Raw genomic sequence first — 19739 nt, forward strand, 5'->3', positions numbered from 1 at the left:
CAATGAGCAAATAAGCACTAAACTCCTAAACAGACCAAGCAATTGCGTGTGGGCACAAGGCTAACTGCATGTACTGTATACATATACCTCCTTTTACCATACCATTTGGCTAAGAATGAGACATTAATTGTTGCTCTAGCACATGAAATTCTAAGAAACGGCTCCATGACAATGTACCACATCCTGTGAAGCTTATAATGTGTATGGATTCAGCACTAACAAATCAATTAGTGCAACAGTTTTGTCGTCACTTATACGAACAATTAATGGGGGGGTTTTACCAATATTTCCTGAGTGCTGGGGATCAGTTGATGTAGTGAATCCATTGAAAGCTAGTTTCTCTATGGTAGCAATCAGAGTGCTGCCAGCGATGATACTAGGCTGTGTATGGTGTGCAGAGAAGAACATGAGTGTGTGTGCAAGTACATAATTATAACCCAGTATCCTGAAACTTAAAATCAAAATGTGCACAGTTATGATCACCTCTTCATTATTGCTCGTCTTTTCCAACAGCATGTCTCCAATGGAGAGAATGGTCTGCAGCAAGCAAATACATAGATACTTTCTTGCAGTGGTTAGACTGATCCTCTTACATACATGCATGAACCCTCTGTATATATACAAGTAAATTACGTACGTCTGAGCTCATCTAGCTCACTATCTGCTCACCTCACTGAATGACACCATGTCCTCAACTCTCCCATCTGACAGATTGCTCCTGTCCACAATGTCAGCAAGCAGGTAGGCTACTACAGTCTCATCCACTACTCTAGCTCCCACCACTCCCTCCAGTGCAATGGCAGCTGTTGCTGGAGGCTGGGTGGAGGATAAGGATAACATTTAGAGCCCGTGTATAGACAACAGAGAATGTTGTTTCTTACCATGGTGAGAATATTGCCCAATTCCTCATCATTTCTAATCTGTAAGAAAAACCATAAAATCATTAACAATTAATGTACTAAAACTATTATTTGAGAGACTCACCAAACCCAATACTTCCTCCAGTGTGTCTCCAAGTTGCTGCAGGGCAATAAGATCATCTGCATCATCAGTTGTGGAGACATCAGGTGTGGGGGGCACTGTGGAGGGTGATGGTGTGCAGGGAGATGGTGTGAGGGGTGATGGTGTGCAGGGAGATGGTGTGAGGGGTGATGGTGTGGAGGGTGATGGTGTGGAGGGAGATGGTGTGAGGGGTGATGGTGTGCAGGGAGATGGTGTGAGGGGTGATGGTGTGGAGGGTGATGGTGTGGAGGGAGATGGTGTGAGGGGTGATGGTGTGCAGGGAGATGGTGTGAGGGGTGATGGTGTGGAGGGTGATGGTGTGCAGGGAGATGGTGTGAGGGGTGATGGTGTGCAGGGAGATGGTGTGAGGGGTGATGGTGTGGAGGGTGATGGTGTGAGGGGTGATGGTGTGGAGGGAGAGTTAGTATTTGTAACAGGCTCATCAGTACGGGGGCGAGGCTTACCGGAACGTGCACTGAGGAGAATGGCAAAGTTGGTGAGATGTGTGCACTCACACACAGTCTGTGTGAAGTTAGAGAGACCGTCATTTCTCACACAACCTTCAGTGTCCCATCTTCCATTGACTAGAGGATCGCTACTACTGCATGTGTTTAAACCACAGATAAAGTATGCATCTCTATAGATATCACAATACCTGTTAGTTATAAATTCCCAGAACACACAAGTAGCCTCGCTGGTATCATCATTTTCAATAAGAGCCTGCAATCAAATAATAAGACTTAGTGTTTAGATAAGATCGACTACCATGCCTAGTTTACTTGTGCATATTTGCTGTGTTTCAGTGTGACAATGACTGGTAGACTGAGCTGAATGTTGGCTGTGTCACAGATATTGTCCCCACACAGCAGACTGGTGGAGACCACTGGAGATGCTAACACAGTGTCCCTCTCTCCCGGCAGAGTCCCGGGCAGCAGTCCACTCATGTTCCTGTAGTAGACTGAGCCCACAGTGATTGGTCCAGTTCCGTTATCCACTATCCTCACTAACTCAGTGGGCACTTGAATAGAGCTGCCCCTCACATCAATACTAGTGAAGTATGTATCCTCATTGTCCACTCGTGTCTCCAAATGAATGACTTCTGCAATGAGTAAATAAGCTCTTAAACAGACCAAGCAATTAATAATAAGCGTGTGGGACGAGGCTACTGCATGTACTCAAGTGATTACCTTTACCATAAACCATTTACTAAGAATGACGAAAATGTAGACATTAATTAATGTTGCTCGAGCACACATGCACATGCAATTCTAATTAACGGCTCCATGACATGTACCACATCCTCTGAAGCTTATAATGTGTATGGATTCACACTAACAAATCAATTGTGCAACTAGTTTTGTCGTCACTTATACGAAGAATTAATGCCATGGGGTACTTACCAATATTTCCTGAGTGCTGGGAATCAGTTGATGTAGTGAATCCATTGAAAGCTAGTTTCTCTATGGTAGCAATCAGAGTGCTGCCAGCGATGATACTGGGCTGTGTATGGTGTGCAGAGAAGAGTGTGAGTGTGTGTGCTGTGCATGTAACATAACAGTATCCTGAAACTTAAAATTAAAGCGTGCACAGTTATGATCACCTCTTCATTATTGCTCGTCTCGTTCAACAGCATATCTCCAATGGAGAGAATGGTCTGCAGCAAGGCAAATACATAGATCATTACACACTTTCTTGCAGTGGTTAGACTGATCGATCCTCTTACATACATGCATGAACCCTCTGTATACAAGTAAATTACGTACGTCTGAGCTCATCTAGCTCACTATCTGCTCACCTCATTGAATGACACCATGTCCTCAACTCCCCCAGCTGGCAGCCTGCTCCTGTCCACCATGTCAGCAAGCAGGTAGGCTACTACAGTCTCATCCACTACTCTAGCTCCCACTACTCTCTCCAGTGCAATGGCAGCTGTTGCTGGAGGCTGGGTGGAGGATAAGGATAACATTTAGAGCCCGTGTATAGACAACGGAGAATGTTGTTTCTTACCATGGTGGTAATATTTGCCAATTCCTCATCATTTCTAATCTGTAAGAGAAAACCACATTAACATATTAACGACTAAAACTATTATTTGAGAGACTTACCAAAGCCAATACTTCCTCCAGTGCGTCTCCAAGTTGCTGCTGGGGAATAAGATCATCTGCATCATCAGGTGTGGGGGGCATTGTGGGAGGTGATGGTGTGGAGGGTGATGGTGTGGAGGGTGGTGGTGTGGAGGGTGATGGTGTGGAGGGTGGTGGTGTGGATGGTGGTGGTGTGGGGGGCATTGTGGGGGGTGATGGTGTGGAGGGTGGGTTAGTCTCTGTATTAGGCTCATCAGTAATGGGACGAGGAATACCCAACTGAACACCAATGTCCAAGGAAGCAGTGCGAATGATTCTACTGGATATGGTCCCTTGGCCTCCACCACAACCTGTGGTGTTACATACTGACCCCATTAGGAGAGAGTTGTCACCAACATAGTCAGCACCACAGAAATCACTGATCATTCCATTCCTGATGTCCTCCATCCAGTATTCAGGACTGCATGAAATTATACCAGCATTGAAAGAAAGCTCATGCATGCACAAATTACTTACTTTAACTCTGTCTGATTGTCAAAGTTGTCTTTTATCAGAGTTTTATTGTATGTTTCATTAACATGTAATACCACAGTGACATTATCCAGTGTCCATAGGTCTCGCCAGTTATTTGGATTAGTAGTTGGAAGCCGGGAAATTGATGCAGCTGTTTGCATCCACCTCAACTGTGCTTCACTGGTCAGGAAAGACCCACACACAGATACTAGCAGCTGGTTAACTTCACCATCAGTTATCGTGTCATTCAAAGTGTAGCCTCTAATAGTCACAACCTGATCATTCAGGTGCCCAATAAGAAAGTTGGAATTCCGATTCCGATTATCCGGTAAATTGGGACTTATGTATTGTAAAGGAATCCAATCTCTACCAATTCTAATGGCCAACTCAACCCCTTCATCAAATGACGAAGGTCCTATACAACTGTCTCTCTCCAGTAGGTCAAGATTGAAGTCAATATCCCTGCAAACATGCAAACAAAGAAAGGAATAAAATATTGCATATATCAACTGAGCCACTTACAATCGAGGGTAAGCAGCAGTACAATCTTCTGTTGGAGCTGCCACTCCAGGGTCAATCAGACTGTTGCTACCATTGACTTGGTTACATTGTATAGTGGTGTTCCCTAGGCCTAGCAGATCTGCAGCAGTTACTATGCCTCGAGGTACACTGGCACTTCCACCACAGAACAACCTGACTTCATCCATGGAAATCATCCCTATCACAGAAGATGACTGTTCATCACACTCTTCAGTTATGTCGATTGTCTTGGACTTGTTTCCTGAATCCATGATTGTATTCACAGTGAAGTTGCTCAGCCCCCAGCAGTTGCAGCTACCTCCACCATGCTCTGATTGGAGCACTCGGAACTGTATGAACTCATTCACATCAGCTCCTGGATCTATTTCACCAATAGTTAGTGTTTGTGATCTGTCACCTTCATCTGCAGATCAGAAAGACAGTATCCCTTTATACGTGCACTCCCTAAACGTTGTCCACTAGTCCTATGTTAGACATGCTGACTACAAATTACCTACCTAACGTAACATTCCCTGCACTGATCCATTCTCCAGGATTGAAGTTTTGTCCTGTGAGGAGCCTGAACTCCACTCTGATCTGAGTCCCATCTTCAGTGAGTCCTGTCAGACATTCTGAGGTGTAGGTGGAGAACAGCATGAACTGCACATGTACAGTCACAGTATCTCCAGTCACTGCATCCCCAGGTGTCTGTCTCGACTCTCTGGGTAATGAACTGGATATAGCACTAGACCAGAACAATAGGACAGTCACTAGAATACAGCTCTGTGTCGCCATTATCAGTGGTCAGTATGGTTTTGGTAATTTTATTCATGGCCAATTTCCTTGCATGAGCAGGAAACACATCAAAGTGTGGGTATGTTGTGTTATTAGATGCCCTATACATTTACAAGATTGCCATGCACAAAGTAGTTCTATATACAGCTGAAAATGCATGGGTCTAATACAAGTCAGTCACAAAAGTCACCCTCATACATTAGTGAGATTCCACTGTGTTCAATGATGTTCTAATCTTCAACGGCAAATTTCTTGTTTTCTTCCTGGATTTCACGTTTTTAGATTTGGTTAATTAATAGCGTTAGACATTCCACAGATGTTTGATGAGCCGCTTGCCAGTGATGAAGAGTTTGAAATAATGTAGATTCTATTTATACATACCTGAAGTGTTGACTGGTCTCTAAATAATCAATTCATGCACTCCAGTCCATCATAAAAGCAATCAGGAGTATGTGAATACCCTTTCATGTGTACTCCTGAAGCAATACAAAGGAGCGGCTTTAATCGAGGCTAACCCTGATTGCACATGCGCCAACATTCTGCAGCCCCTCCCCATACTTCTCAGGCAGTCGGCAGTCTGCAGAATGACAAGCCACGCCCATTCATAGGGCAGAGACAAAAAAAATGGTTGCCCAATCCAGAGCCATGGGAGAGACTGAAAATGACCGTAATGCTGCTCCCACGGTGTTCCCAGAGCCAGTTATACAGACTACACAAGAAGAAGCACCCTCCTATCAGACAGCATGGCTCCTGCTCTACTCTCTCATCATTGCACTGTCTATCTTCCTTCTGATGATCGTCATCGTAAAACTGATCTCTGTGTGGAACACCAGGAAGAACTTCAAGAAATGGCAATTCAACTTGTTATCGCATCCGCCTGTAGTGGTTGGATTTTTCCATCCATATTGCAATGCTGGTGGAGGTGGCGAAAGAGTACTGTGGCAAAGCATCCGAGCTCTCCAATCTCGGTACAACTTTATACGCTGCATCGTCTACACTGGAGATCGTGCCAATAAAGAATCCATTTTTAGCAAAGTTAAAAACAGGTTTGGAATTGATCTTGCGAGAGGTGCGATAGAATTTGTCTACTTAAAACGTCGTGGTTGTGTGGAAGCTGAAAAATGGCCGCGGTTTACTCTCCTTGGTCAAAGCATTGGCTCATTTTTTCTCGGTCTTGAAGGATTTTTGAACTTTGTACCAGATGTGTATATTGACACAATGGGATATGCATTCACTCTGCCTCTGTTTCGCTGGATTGGACGATGCAAAACAGCCAGCTATGTTCACTATCCTGTCATCAGTCAGGACATGCTCCAAGTTGTGCAAAATAGGGAAAATACTTTCAACAATGCAAGGTGGATTAGTCGAAGTCGCTTCCTCACCAAGTGCAAGCTTTATTACTATCGATTGTTTGCTAAATTTTACGGTTTTGTTGGTCGTCGTAGCAATGTTGTCATGGTGAATTCCACATGGACCCATCGACATATCTCAAAGCTGTGGGGCTGTGGACGTCTCTTCATTGTGTACCCGCCCTGTGACACCAGTACCTTCCAACAGCTCCCCATTGCTCGCTCTGGAAAACACTTCACCATCATCTCAATTGGACAATTTCGACCCGAGAAAAAACATGAAGTACAGTTGGAAGTCTTGAAAGAATTTTTATCGTATGTTAGACCTGAAATTCGTAAAAATGTCAAACTTGTGCTGGTGGGTGGTTGTCGGAATTCAGAAGATGACGCTCGAGTGACGATTCTTAAGAATTTGGCTAAATCGCTACACATCGACAAGAACGTCAGATTTGAACTGAATATTCCTTTTCAGGATCTTCAAAATGAACTTAAAAATGCGAAGGTTGCTCTCCACACTATGGAAAATGAACACTTTGGCATTGTACTCCCGGAGTGTATGGCTGCTGGCTGTGTGATGGTGGCCCACAACTCAGGCGGACCTAAGGACGACATCGTCGTGGATTGGCAGGGGAACAAAGTGGGCTACTTGGCAGATGATAAGGAAAACATGGCCTCTTGTCTTGTTGAAGTGCTCAATTCCTCGGATATGGACCGCCGGACGATGGCGGAAGCAGCACGTGCTTCTGTTGATGCTAAGTTCTCAGTGAGTGTGTTTGAAGCCTCTTTCCTTAGGGCAACAGAAGATCTGTTTGGTTAACTATTTGCCTTGTACTATTCATACATCACTGCAAATTTTGTTATTACCCATGCATTTGATTATTCTATAATTATGTCACATAATTGTATTATGTGCCAAGAGGATTTTGTACACAAGTAGTTTTTTTTGTACTATTTCATATGTTCGTTGCTACTATTATTAATTATTTTTGTCTCCGCTTTTTTGTTTTGTACTTTGGATACTAAAACGTACGTACCTCACATTTCATGCATGTACACAATCACTGATTTTCGTGCACACTCTTTTCTTTATGCATAAATTCTTGCACAAAAAACATTATAATTATAAAAATCCTTTGATGATAATTTCTTGAAAAAAAAATGACTGTTTCTATAAAGTAATGGATTTCAAAAAAGATTTACACGCTCTCTCACAAATTAAATATGTTGTTTCAAAGTCTTCATTATTAACAGAATAGTATGGATCTTCAATAATGTTGCTATCGTGAACAGAGTCAAATGTTCCTAGTAGAATGAGATCATCTCTAGACAATCTTGTTGGTCCCATCTCAAGAGTGTCTTTTATGTTCTTGTCATCAAATACAACAATGTGCTCGAACTGTTCAAAGTCCTCGTCCACCAGAACCCTGGCTTTGTGATCTGAGTCCAGTCCATGAACCCTGTACACATAAATGAGTATTATAACAACTAATTCTATACATGTAGAAGAAATAAAACCTTTATTAAAATCGGCACATTATGTTTTTACTCGCTCGTTTAGAGTTCCTTAGCGCTCAGATTTAGATCCTTATATAATAACAAATCAAGAGGTATATTCCATTGCTTACCTGAGTGTGTGCAGAGCTCTTGGGTCAGGTAGCTCCCCGATGTTCCATTCACCAGTCCCTGCACTGTCCACCCTCCAGCTCTCACTGACTCCTCTCTCCTTGAGTAGGTGCTTGAAGATAGCCTCTGCTGTTGGGGACCGACAGATGTTGCCCCAGCATACGAACAGAACCGAGCACATTGCTTCCTTGGGGCAGATGGTTGTTTCTTTAGCCATTGTTAATGTTTGCAATAAAGTGGGTGTATCCAGTTGTCACATGACTGGAATAGTAGAGAGAAGATAGCCAGGCTAAGCTAGCTAGTTGCACTGACTGCAAGCGAGGTGCCCATATATAAGACATCAAGGAGAAGGGGAGAAGGACTGTATCTAGTGAACAAGTGTGTATAGTCCTGGTGATTAGTGTACGTGTAGATCTAGCATGCAAATTTGAACTTTGATATTATTTTAATAGCCAGCACACATTAATTTGTTCATGACATTATTGCTAGCATGCATGTACTACTATACTAGCTCAGAGTAGCTGCATTGTCTGCCTTCATTCACTGGACTGGTTGTGTTCCACACACAGGTGTACTGGGAGACACAATGTCGTGCAGTGATGTCTACAGAGCAGCTGACAGCAATGGATGTGAGCTGCTCATGTTTTCATTACTGATGTTTTAATGTTGTATTAACGAGACCCCCCATATTGTGCCTCCTGTTTGTGTTGATACCCCCCACATTGCTCGTCAGCTTGTGTTGATACCCCCCACATTGCTCGTCAGCTTGTGTTGATACCCCCCACATTGCTCGTTAGTTTGTGTTGATACCCCCCACACACTGTCCCCCTTGTAGACGCTGCTGCCTGTATTGTAGAGATCCCTTTACCTGAAGATTATCATCAGACGGTGTTGAACTCTCCTCAACCACAACCACCACGCACTGATGACAACGATCTCACCAGGACACTGAAGCCTCGCAAGCCCAAGAAGCGGAAGTCTGCCAGAATGCGAACTCGAACTCGGACCAGAGCCACTCGCAAAGAATCAAAGAGTGCTGCACCTGTTGTGGTCAGTTCCTACGAGGTGGAGGACATCTTGGGACACAGGCTCGTGAGTTAAGGTCTATTGTAGCCACCCTCTCTAGTCTGAGTGTAGTGTGGTGCCCTCTCCAGAGCCTTGGGTTTAACCACTGTTACCACTTTATTGCTTGATGACCTCTTTGTGGATGTGAAATAATTACTGTGCTTGCTTGCTATTATAACATTAATTTGCTAATAATACCATTGCCACATCACATGAAATACATGTAATATAATTATAACGTTCACTGGTAAGTAATCACGTTGGTTGATGCTTGTCCCCTCATACACAGACATTGAACAATGGTACTCCAGAGTTCTTACTTAGTTGGAAGGGATATCCGGACTCTGAGAATTCCTGGGAACCTCCAGACAATCTCGATGGGTGCTCAGATATTCTGTATTCGTATATTGTGGACAAAATCCTTCTAGTGTCTGGTAACCTACCTCACACAACTTTGTTCACCGACCTCTTACCTGAGAAGTTGAAGAACATGGCTCTGAAAACATTGACTGATAAGCAGTGCCCAGCTAAGAAAAAAAGGTTCAGGAATGAACGAAAAACCTCAGAGGTTGGTTAGACTATACAAGAGCTTATAACGGGGAGCTGGCGCATGTTTGCTTTTACATGGAGGACTTAATGTTGGTTGTATAGGAGGATGTGGTGAATACTTAGTGGTGAGAGATGTAGGGTCCTAGGGTTTCATACTGGATTTTCATACTGGATTTGTGGGAAATGTTCTTTGTCTGGGGTTAGAGTTAGGACAGAGAACGTTTTATATCTGAGGCGCACAGTTTGTGGGCATGTTGTAAAAGAAGGAATGCAGAATGGAACAGAATATGAAACAACAAAAGAAAGCATGCCCAACCATTTTTCTAGGGGCTGCCTGTCCCCCTCTGTATGAAAGGCATTAATTTATTGAATACTATAATATATATTTCTCCAGGCACTCCCTGAAAAAGCCACCACCAATGGCTTCACCAAGAAGAAGAGACCACCACGATTATGTGAGCAGGAAAATGCGCTGCAAGAGCACTGCGCTACAAGATCATCACACAAACGCTCCGTGTATGTCAATGGGATTGTGACCCCTCCTAAGTCACAGCTGACTCTCCCTCCATCGCCTATTTCCTCTCCAATCTCCTCGGAATCCCATCTTGTGCGATTCAGCTCTACCTCGTCTATAAGTGATGCTGGTGGGGTGTCTTTTCATCTTCGACTCACCCCCTCCCCACAGCATGATAGTGAACTGCCTTCTCCACAACCTGACAGACTTATGTTTGACCTGGATCCACCGATCACCCCACCCTCACCCAGTGCATGCATTTCGAGGCATATTTTACACAAGCAGACAGTTGTTCAAACCCCTGGGCCTTTGCCACGAGCTAAACGCAAGATTTTGTGTTTGAATACATTACCCACCAAAGCAGCCAAGCCCTCTCCTGTTTCCCCTCAGCGCCCACTACAGACACACAACTGTGAACTGCCTATGCTGGAGAAGGTGACTAAGAGCAACGGTGTGCACCAAACGACAGATGTTGTCTTAAACAACCCATTGGAAAATGGTGTGGAACACTCCATATCTGAAGAGTCCCTTCTTCCCAGAGTTGGCAGAATACCTGAGCGTGCAGGCTCCCTGCTCTACAAAGAACTGTTACTCAACTGGCAACATAAGCTCAACAAGCAAAGAGATGGCACCGACGAAATTATCATCGTAGAGAACATTGTCGACCGAGTACCTCCACCGGTGAACTTTACCTATATCTCTTCTAATCGCTATGCACCTGGTGTTCCTGACCCTTCCACTCCCGAGGTATCCAGCTCTCTCTGTGGCTGTGAGTGTTATTCTCTGGGGAAGAAATGTGGCACGAAATCAGCTTCCTTCTGTTGTCCTTCGATGGCCTGTGTTGCGTTTGCCTATACCAGAGCTGGAAAGGTACAAGTCCAGCCTGGAACTCCAATCTACGAGTGCAACTCTAAATGTTCCTGCCCCCCAGATTGTGTTAATAAAGTTGTACAACACGGTCGAAAGATACCACTGTGTATCTTCCGAACCCCCAACCTTAGAGGCTGGGGTGTGCGATCCATGCAGCCCATCAGAGCACACTCGTTTGTCACAGAGTACGTTGGGGAGGTGATCACCAGCGAAGAAGCTGAAAAGAGAGGTCATTTGTATGATGAGCAGGGAGCCACTTATTTGTTTGACCTGGACTTTGATGATGATAACTCAGAGTTCACCATCGACGCAGCCAAGGAGGGTAACATCTCACACTTCTTCAATCACTCGGTATGTATATGGTAGCAGACTGGCACTATAGTTATAAGAGTCCCCACATGATATTGTGTGTTGATGTGTGTATTGGAGGCGTACACATTACACATTGAGCATTGTATGTGTACAGTGATGTATAATTATTGTGGCCTGTGCATGAATTACTGGTTTGTTTTACTCGCCCCTTCTGTTTATAGATGTGTTGAATATGCTGTAAATATCTATGTACTGACCCATACCCCCTCCCCCCCCCCCCACACACACACACACACCCCACACACAGTGTCAACCCAATTTGGTGGTCTACTCAGTCTGGATCGAGTGTCTGGATAAGCGTTTGCCGAGGATTGCATTCTTCACCACGCGAAACATCTCCAGTGGCGAAGAGTTGACCTTTGACTATCATATGAACCACAACCAATCTAGTACTGCATCTCCAGGGAGGCACAAGAAGACACGCATGAAATGTCTGTGTGAGGCAGACAAGTGTTTGGGTTATTACTACTGAACTATCTCATTCTGAGCAAAACTCTTTAGCTGATTACGCAGGTATCTTTAACTATGTTCATTTGTTACTAAACCCTGTTACTGATGAATGTGTCCATTATTACTATGATATGATGATGATATATGTTTCTATCATGTTGTTATGTATCTTCATGTTAAATACTGCATGCTGCAATCATCCTATACTTTAATTTCACTTGTTGATGTTCTAGGATTATGGTTGGGGAAGAGAGTCGGGAATTTTTAAACAGCTTCAGCTTGATCCATAGATATATGCAATTTGATGGTAATTACACAAGTATAAATTATACTTGTATGAGGAGGCTGCTCAGATCTCATGTAGATCTTCTGTATATGATATGATTACCATGGACAAAGTACATGTATCTGGTGACCTCATCTTAGTACAGTGCAAGTGCAAGTGCTAGTGATGGATAAACAAGAGCTAGAGAGCCCAGCTAGACAATCATTAGAGGTTAGTTTGGAATGATGTGGTAAAGAAATAGATCTGGTGGGCTGGTGGGCAGTGGTAGATCTTCAGTGTGTGGAATTATTTTGCTTCTTTTTTCTCCAGAAATTGCAGGACAATTGCACTACAAGATCATCACTCCAACGCTCCCTGTACACAAATGGACTTGTGACACCCTACAAATCTCCAGACTCCTCCTACCTTGTCCGAATCAACTCAACCTCATCCTTCAACTTTCCCATCACCCCCTCCCGATCCCCACAATGTGACATGCACAATAAACCCACTTCTCCACAACCTGATAGATTTATGACAACCAATAGTCTGGATCTACCGATCACCCCACCCTCACCCAGTGTCTGCATTCCGAGGCATATTTTACACAAGCAGACAGTTTTTCAAACCCCTGGGCCTTTGCCACGTGTCAAACGCAAGATTTTGTGTTCGAATACATTACCCACCAAAGCAGCCAAGCCCTCTCCTGTTTCCCCTCAGCGCCCACTACAGAGACACAACTGTGAACTCCCTATGCTGGAAAAGGTGGGTAAGAGAAACAGCCCTACAACAGGCAGAGGCCTAAATGACACCAATACTGATCTTGTCAGTATATGTGTGCTTAGAGAGTCGGTCTATAAAGAACTGTTACGCGATTGGCAAGACGAGCTCAACAAGCAAAGTGATGCCACTATCTTTGTAGAGAACATTGTCGACCGAGTATCTCCACCGGTGAACTTTACATATATCTCTTCTAATCGCTATGCACTTGGTGTTCCTGACCCTTCCACTCCCGAGGTATCCAGCTCTCTCTGTGGCTGTGAGTGTGAGGAAAATTGTGGTACAAAATCATCGTGTTGTCCTTCGATGGCCGGTGTTGCGTTTGCCTATACTAGATCTGGAAACGTGCGTGTACAAACTGGAACTCCAATCTACGAGTGCAACTCTAAATGTTCCTGCCCCCCGGATTGTGTTAATAGAGTTGTGCAACACGGTCAACAAACCCCACTCACCATCTTCCGAACCCCCAACGGTAGAGGCTGGGGTGTGCGGTCCATGCAGCCCATCAGAGCACACTCGTTTGTCACAGAGTACGTTGGGGAGGTGATCACCAGCGAAGAAGCTGAAAAGAGAGGTCATTTGTATGATGAGCAGGGAGCCACTTATTTGTTTGACCTGGACTTTGATGATGATAACTCAGAGTTCACCATCGACGCAGCCAAGGAGGGTAACATCTCACACTTCTTCAATCACTCGGTACGTTTGTATATGGTTCACTCTTATCCCTTGAGGTTGTGTGTTACTGTGTGTAATGACTGTACTGTAGTTGTACGATAGTGTACTTTATTTCAAGCATTGTATGTACAAGTAGACTAGTACATGTATGAATTATGTTGTGTGGCGCTGTCAATTGTTACCTATCTTCTATAATAATCCTCCGGTGCCAGTGCCAGTAGCCTCTCGTGTATACATGTATAGATGTGTGTTTATTTTCTATCGTATTGTATACACACACACAACACACACACACCCACACACACACACACACACTACCCCCCCACACACACACACTACCCCCCCCACACACACACACTCTCTCTCTTCCAGTGTCAGCCCAACTTGGTGGTCTACTCAGTCTGGATAGAGTGTCTGGATAAGCGTTTACCGAGGATTGCATTTTTTTCCAGACAAAAAATCTCCAGTGGCGAAGAGTTGACCTTTGACTATCATATGAACCACAACCAATATATTTCTGTATCGCCTGCAACCCACAAGAAGATGTGTCTCTGTGGGGCAGACAAGTGTTTGGGTTATTACTACTGAACTTCGTTACTGATGATAACTATTCAAAATTTTTAATTATAATTATACTTGTCCGTAACTCTTATAATTATACTTGTCCGTAACTCTTATAATTATACTTGTCCGTAACTCTTATAATTATACTTGCAGTCCATGCAATATGATTTTTAACTTTTTAATTTTTACTGAATTTCATGTCTGTCCTATAATTATAAAACTTTTGCTCGGTCGATCGTTGTTCAATTTACATACATAAACACCAGGGTTCTATTACTTCAATATTATTAAGTATGTTGGGGAAGATGAATAAGTCCTGGGAATTTTTTTGGAGCTTCTTATAATTATAAATATAATGTTGTCAGTGATAATAATTAATTGTCATGTTAAAATAACTGCCAGTGATTAACAACAACTCAGTCGATAATAATGAAATTTTATGAACATACATACATACACGAAAGAGATGGACCCTAGTAATCAACAGTCATCACAGTTCAACGTGTTGATGCATAACAGTCTCTATCTTGTTAATAAAGTCCGTTTTCTCTGCACAACCTCGACAGTCCTCCCCCCAATTAATGAGGATCTTCTTGAGCTGTTTGACTCGCATCTTTTTCAGGTCTACATTCTTGAAGTCAATCTCCTTGTCTGAGAAAGAGAGGGAGTAAGAATATATTACTGATGTGTACAGTGTACAGGTGTTAGCAAAAAAAAAAAAAAAAAATAATAATAATAATAAAAATAATAAAAAGGCTCTCGTTATGATGCATGCAACTGCAGTACACACACAAGCCTAATAAACACCAGACTGGTATCGCTAAAAACACAACGCTGTTTGTAGTTGTATCAATCACTCACCATATTTCAAGTCACAAATTTCTCCATCTTTTCCCTTCAACTTCTCACAGATCTTCTCAGGTGGCATACCATAGGACAATGGCTTTGTGACCTCATTGATGAGTTTGGTGGCAGCTATGTCTGATGCTCCAATGTAGTAGCACTGAATAAAAAAATAAATTCCAATCCCAAATGATACTATCAGGTACTATGTGTACACTACCAACATTGCATAGTTTTATCACTCAGGAAACCAACGAATATGCATTTCACCCAACAAAATCCTCTGGTTCTGAAATAAGTTATTAGGGGGTGATAATTTATAATCATGCCACTTAACAATGGGGGAGGGCTTACAAATCTCTCGTCTTTGTCCTTGGCTTTCTTGCATTCTTTAATCAGTTCAACCTCCAGAGATTTCTTCCCGATGGCCAGTGGGTCCTTGCCCTGCTCCTGCAAGCTCTTGCCAACCTTGGTCAGGAATCCAATACACACTGTAAGAGGGTACAACAATAGACATTGGCAAAGATAATATTATTGATGTCAGTATAGTGTGGTAGTCATATAAAGTTGTCTACAACACATCATACATAAGTAGTCTACATATTAAACTAATGTAGAGGCTGAAGTATAAAGAGAGTCACCAATAATTATATAATACAGGAGCTAACTACATCATTCTCTCACCTTCACAATCTCCTTCCTTTAGTTTAGCCTCCACTAGAGAGCACAGAGCACACAGGCACAGGGTAAACAGCAGCTTCAAGTCCATGTCAGTAGCGCTTCTCTTGAAAGTTAACTGAGTGTATTCCGTTCGCGGTTTCTTTTGTTTGCAATTCCTCCCCACAAGATACCATGTGTGTTGGCATGAAGTGGTTGGTTGATATGAGCATACGCCCACTTAACTAACGCCCACTCGCATAGCAACTTGAGGGAATACAAATGTAGATCTAATCTCTTGTGCAAGCAACATGCATTATATAATTAACTTTTCAGAACAAGGTAAACTGAGTGAGAATAGGTAGCCCAGGCCACTGCCAGTCTTGAAGTCTAGCCAGTAAAAACTATTTGGTGTAGGCCAGTCTAGGAAACAGAATGAAAATGAACAATTTAAGGACATTTTTTAACCAGGAACAGTCAATGCATTAGGGATAGCATAATATCAATAATGTTCTAGGCCTATATAAATAAAACAATGTTAATAGAGTTGTGCAGTACGTATAACCCACACGCTACGTGGGTGAACTGCATCAGCACCCCACGCAATTGCAAGTGTAGTACAGCAGTATGCAGTTAGCTAGCTGTCAAAAGAATGTTATACCACAGTAGTAATGTCTACGAGAAATTAGGAATGTCATACATTAGGATTACAGATAGCTAAGAGAGTCTCATAGTTATGAGGGCAGGGTGATGAGAGCAGCATAGGTAGCCAGCTGCTTGGGTGTGATGAGGGCGTCCTGGATAGGAGTTTGTATGTCCAGTGTGTCCTCCATCTTGTTGAGGGCTCTGTTGGGTATGGGCAGCTCTGAGTGGTGGGCAGGGAGGGGAGGGCTGAACAAGTACGGGTCCAGCAGCGCCTACAAGGGGGAAGACTCAAACATTAATTTAGCGTATTTGTATACATACAAAAGGACTGTGTATATAATTAGGCTAACGTACTACGTGTATTGCTAAAATTCACATAATATAATCTGTGTACGTATAATGATCGTGAGCTCACATCACTCGCTTGAATCCTTTTCTTAGAGTTGTAAATCAGAAACTTGTTTAACAGGTTCAGTGCCTACAAACACAGACACACACTAAGACACCCACATGCTACAACACAACACACCTCAGGGGAGGCCTCGGGCACCACCTCCTCCAGAGGTATGGGAGGCATGTCAGGGAACTCTATCTTCTTGTAGTCAGGCAGTTCCAGTAGTCCCTGCATTATAAGGGAGTGTGATTACAGAGGGGGCGGGATTATAGAGGAGGTGGGTTGTTCCAATACCGGCCAGATGCTCTCATTAGGTGTGCCCAGCACTCGCAGTACACAGTACAGCTGGTTGATATCATTCTCACCCTGCAATGCACACATAGACATGTACAGACACAGGTTTTGTCTATGATCCAGTGATCTCACAGTCAGTATGTACGTACATCACAGTAGAACTAGGCGCATAAGCTATCAGTTATCTAGGCCAATAATACTATAATGGGCTAATAGAGTCTTCGAACCATTGATTAAACCTAGGAGGGTTGTTATGGCTCTAATTATAACTATACGGCAATGAACAGAGTATACAAACTCACAGGGAACAATGGAGAGTTGTTAATTAGCTCTCCAAACACGCATCCCACAGCCCTGTACAGGAGTACATTAGTCCAGTCACCACACCCACCCACCCCCCAGTAGCAAGACCTACCACAAGTCCACACCAGGATCGTAGCTCCTCGACCCATACAGCAACTCTGGGGCTCTGTACCATCTGCAAGGAGGAGGCAAGTGTTGACAGGGCTGTTTAATCAAGACTCTTTCAGCTGCCATAACTTAAATTCCGTCAATCCAATTTCAACAATTTTATGATTTTCTGAAAGCTTAGAAAGAGACCTTTCAAATGGTATCATCAAAGTTCATATTGGGAGATGAAATAATTAGCCAATTTCGGCCACATACCATGGATTATAGCCCATGGTCCAAGGCCGAAAAATGACAAATTATGGCCCTAACCAAATTTTGGATTTAAACACATAATATGAAAGGTTTCATTCTAAGCTTTCAGAAAATCATAAAATATTTGAAATCGGACCAACAATACGGAAGTTACGGCTGTTGAAAGATGTTTAACTACCCCTCTCTGTTTAACTATCAGCTGCCATATCTTGAATTCCGTGTATTCAATTTCAACAATTTCAGAAAGCCTAGAAACGGTATCAGTTGAGGGCTACAGTACATAAGTACAAGTATCACACTGCCTATCAGTGCATGTGGTTCACCTGGTGGCCACTTGGTGACTGTACTGTCTCTGAGGCTCTTGGTCATCCGGAGCAGCAGAGAACACTCTGGCCAGACCAAAGTCGGCTATCTTGAGATGGCCAGTCGGACTGATGAGCAGATTGGCAGGTTTCAGGTCCTATCAGGGCAAGAGATATGAATCACACTAGATCAACAGTCCTCTGCATTAATATGCTGCTAAGTTAATATGCCCATACACACAGTATAGTTTGATGAAGACATATAGATCTCACCCTATGCATTATAGACTTGCCATGGAGGTAGGCCACACCTTTGAGTAGCATCAGCATATAGCTCTTGATCTGTGCCTATATAAAACAAAAAATGTATTGCCACCTATACTTAACCTACACTGTAAATATAATTCATCAGCACAGCAGTTGCAGCATTGAGCGTGCTCATAGTTGACCTCATACACACTTCACCTCAGTTAGTGGTCTCTCTGAGTTCCTCACAACTTCGGACAAGTCTGAGAGCATGTAGTCAAACACCAGTACAAACCCACTGGCCATTGGAAACACCTCCCTCAAGCGAACCACCTACAATTGCAATATTTTTTCTATCGTTATATTTAGAGCAGCACATACAAGACAGACACTGTATATCATGACGACATTAACTAGCTAGTGTGTGTACTTACATGATGGTTCTCTGCACTCTCTTGAAGTGCTTTGATCTCCCTGTATCAGTGAACCATGGGCATATTATCATTAGCAGTAGTGTGAGCTTGAACATACCTAAGTGCTGAATTGGGTATCCCGTCTTCTAGCTTCCGGAGTTGGACTTTCTTGAGAGCCACTAGCTCACCAGTCTAATAGAGATTTGCTCACACTGCTTGTGTATGTGGATGCATGTATCCTTCACCTTGATGTGCTTGGCCTTGAGTACAATGCCATGAGCACCTTCACCTATCCTTCCAATGACATGGTAGTTCTCAAGGTGTAGCATCATTGTGAAAAGCTTCAGTAGGTAACGATCGATGAAAACATTAATTTTACTCTGCAAGGCCACCACTTACTTTGTCTGTGTGGTGAGACTTGTGTGTAGAAATGGCCGACAACTGGAAGTGCTGTATTCCTGCTGCTATAGCTGGTGGAGCTGGTCTGGCAGCTCTGGGATTCATGTACATGAGGTACAGAAGGAACAAGGCTGCCTCTTATGTTGGTAAGAGCTGGTGGCTGTCTGACCCTCTCAATGTGTATGTCAGAAACCACAATGTCGATGATCAAGTTCTTGGAGAGCTCCGTGTTATGTCTACCAAGCTCGAGCAGGGAATAATGACTACGTCAGTTGAAAGCTGCAAATTGTTAACCTTTTACGTCCGAGCGCTAAATGCCAAGAAGTGTTTGGATGTTGGTGTGTTCACTGGTTGCAGTGCGTTTGCAATGGCTCTTGGTTTGCCCGATGAGGGGAAAGTGATCGCCTGTGATATCAGTGAAGAATTCACGAGTCTTGGCAAACCATTCTGGGAGAGAGGTGGAGTGAGTGGGAAGATCGACTTACGATTGCAACCTGCTACACAAACTCTTCAGGAATTGATTGACAACGGTGAAACTGGCACTTTTGATTTGATGTTTATCGATGCAGACAAAGACAATTACGGTGTGTACTACGAATTGGGGATGGAGCTGCTGAGAAAAGGTGGTTTGGTTATTGTGGACAACGCTCTTTGGAGTGGGCAAGTGGCAGATCCTGCGAATACTTCAAAAGCAACAGTGTCTATTCGAGAGTTGAACAAGAAGATGAGAGATGATCCGCGAGTGGAGTATCTCCTATTGAACATAGCTGATGGAACGGGAATCGCTCAAAAACTTTAGGTATTATTGACTGAATGATTAGAATCAAATTTATATCATACTGAGTAGAATTTCACTTTATATTTATATTGTGACAAAATAATGTCAGTTTGCAT

The 19739-nt window shown here is 43.3% G+C and overlaps 8 protein-coding genes across 12 annotated transcripts in view; 4 read left to right on the plus strand and 4 right to left on the minus strand.

Moving 5' to 3' along the window:
• LOC135346210 (uncharacterized) overlaps positions 1-4945 on the minus strand; it is a 25781-nt gene extending 20836 nt beyond the window's left edge. For 3 of the 4 annotated variants that reach the window (XM_064543768.1, XM_064543771.1, XM_064543770.1), the window contains exons 1-16: positions 4637-4945; positions 4122-4542; positions 3603-4061; positions 3108-3546; positions 3010-3048; positions 2798-2944; positions 2603-2656; positions 2403-2502; positions 1782-2101; positions 1658-1722; positions 1467-1603; positions 985-1079; positions 882-920; positions 670-816; positions 484-537; positions 282-381 (exon numbers count right to left, since the gene is read on the minus strand). In XM_064543768.1, coding sequence (XP_064399838.1) covers positions 282-381; positions 484-537; positions 670-816; positions 882-920; positions 985-1079; positions 1467-1603; positions 1658-1722; positions 1782-2101; positions 2403-2502; positions 2603-2656; positions 2798-2944; positions 3010-3048; positions 3108-3546; positions 3603-4061; positions 4122-4542; positions 4637-4913 — 2893 coding nt within the window. In that variant the 5' untranslated portion in view covers positions 4914-4945. The remainder of the gene's footprint in view (positions 1-281; positions 382-483; positions 538-669; positions 817-881; positions 921-984; positions 1080-1466; positions 1604-1657; positions 1723-1781; positions 2102-2402; positions 2503-2602; positions 2657-2797; positions 2945-3009; positions 3049-3107; positions 3547-3602; positions 4062-4121; positions 4543-4636) is intronic. The other variant, XM_064543769.1, reaches the window with a different exon arrangement.
• A 552-nt stretch (positions 4946-5497) lies between these two features.
• On the plus strand, positions 5498-7394 carry LOC135346213 (GDP-Man:Man(3)GlcNAc(2)-PP-Dol alpha-1,2-mannosyltransferase-like). The gene has a single exon (XM_064543774.1). The coding sequence runs from the start codon at positions 5538-5540 to the stop codon at positions 7077-7079; it is 1542 nt and encodes a 513-aa protein (XP_064399844.1). The 5' UTR covers positions 5498-5537; the 3' UTR covers positions 7080-7394.
• LOC135346214 (low molecular weight phosphotyrosine protein phosphatase-like) lies at positions 7392-8122 on the minus strand. Its single transcript, XM_064543776.1, has 2 exons — positions 7888-8122; positions 7392-7719 (listed from the first exon to the last, which is right to left on the minus strand). Exons 1-2 carry the CDS (start codon positions 8100-8102, stop codon positions 7431-7433), a joined length of 504 nt encoding a protein of 167 aa, XP_064399846.1. The 5' UTR covers positions 8103-8122; the 3' UTR covers positions 7392-7430.
• Positions 8123-8130: 8 nt separating this feature from the next.
• Positions 8131-11869, plus strand: LOC135346215 (uncharacterized). 2 transcript variants are annotated; one of them, XM_064543777.1, is made up of 6 exons: positions 8131-8263; positions 8455-8514; positions 8721-8977; positions 9240-9518; positions 9894-11234; positions 11503-11869. In XM_064543777.1, exons 2-6 carry the CDS (start codon positions 8472-8474, stop codon positions 11725-11727), a joined length of 2145 nt encoding a protein of 714 aa, XP_064399847.1. In that variant the 5' UTR covers positions 8131-8263; positions 8455-8471; the 3' UTR covers positions 11728-11869. The 2 variants fall into 2 exon arrangements, with proteins under 2 accessions (XP_064399847.1, XP_064399848.1); XM_064543778.1 differs by having other exon boundaries at positions 8147-8287.
• A 257-nt stretch (positions 11870-12126) lies between these two features.
• On the plus strand, positions 12127-14212 carry LOC135346216 (histone-lysine N-methyltransferase SUV39H2-like). Its single transcript, XM_064543779.1, has 3 exons — positions 12127-12201; positions 12301-13446; positions 13798-14212. Exons 1-3 carry the CDS (start codon positions 12157-12159, stop codon positions 14011-14013), a joined length of 1407 nt encoding a protein of 468 aa, XP_064399849.1. The 5' UTR covers positions 12127-12156; the 3' UTR covers positions 14014-14212.
• A 135-nt stretch (positions 14213-14347) lies between these two features.
• LOC135346219 (mesencephalic astrocyte-derived neurotrophic factor-like) lies at positions 14348-15677 on the minus strand. Its single transcript, XM_064543782.1, has 4 exons — positions 15517-15677; positions 15187-15323; positions 14851-14992; positions 14348-14640 (listed from the first exon to the last, which is right to left on the minus strand). Exons 1-4 carry the CDS (start codon positions 15599-15601, stop codon positions 14480-14482), a joined length of 525 nt encoding a protein of 174 aa, XP_064399852.1. The 5' UTR covers positions 15602-15677; the 3' UTR covers positions 14348-14479.
• Positions 15678-16122: 445 nt separating this feature from the next.
• LOC135346217 (cyclin-dependent kinase 20-like) lies at positions 16123-18813 on the minus strand. Its single transcript, XM_064543780.1, has 12 exons — positions 18692-18813; positions 18565-18638; positions 18468-18507; positions 18253-18366; positions 18061-18135; positions 17809-17945; positions 17238-17300; positions 17125-17176; positions 16823-16894; positions 16664-16756; positions 16550-16612; positions 16123-16406 (listed from the first exon to the last, which is right to left on the minus strand). The coding sequence occupies exons 1-12, from the start codon at positions 18776-18778 to the stop codon at positions 16224-16226; spliced, it is 1053 nt and encodes a 350-aa protein (XP_064399850.1). The 5' UTR covers positions 18779-18813; the 3' UTR covers positions 16123-16223.
• Positions 18814-18876: 63 nt separating this feature from the next.
• On the plus strand, positions 18877-19726 carry LOC135346218 (probable caffeoyl-CoA O-methyltransferase 2). Its single transcript, XM_064543781.1, has one exon. The coding sequence runs from the start codon at positions 18877-18879 to the stop codon at positions 19642-19644; it is 768 nt and encodes a 255-aa protein (XP_064399851.1). The 3' UTR covers positions 19645-19726.
• The last annotated feature ends 13 nt before the right edge of the window (positions 19727-19739 follow it).

Source organism: Halichondria panicea, chromosome 13, assembly GCF_963675165.1.
Source record: "Halichondria panicea chromosome 13, odHalPani1.1, whole genome shotgun sequence".
In the NCBI taxonomy this organism is placed as follows: Eukaryota; Metazoa; Porifera; class Demospongiae; order Suberitida; family Halichondriidae; genus Halichondria; species Halichondria panicea.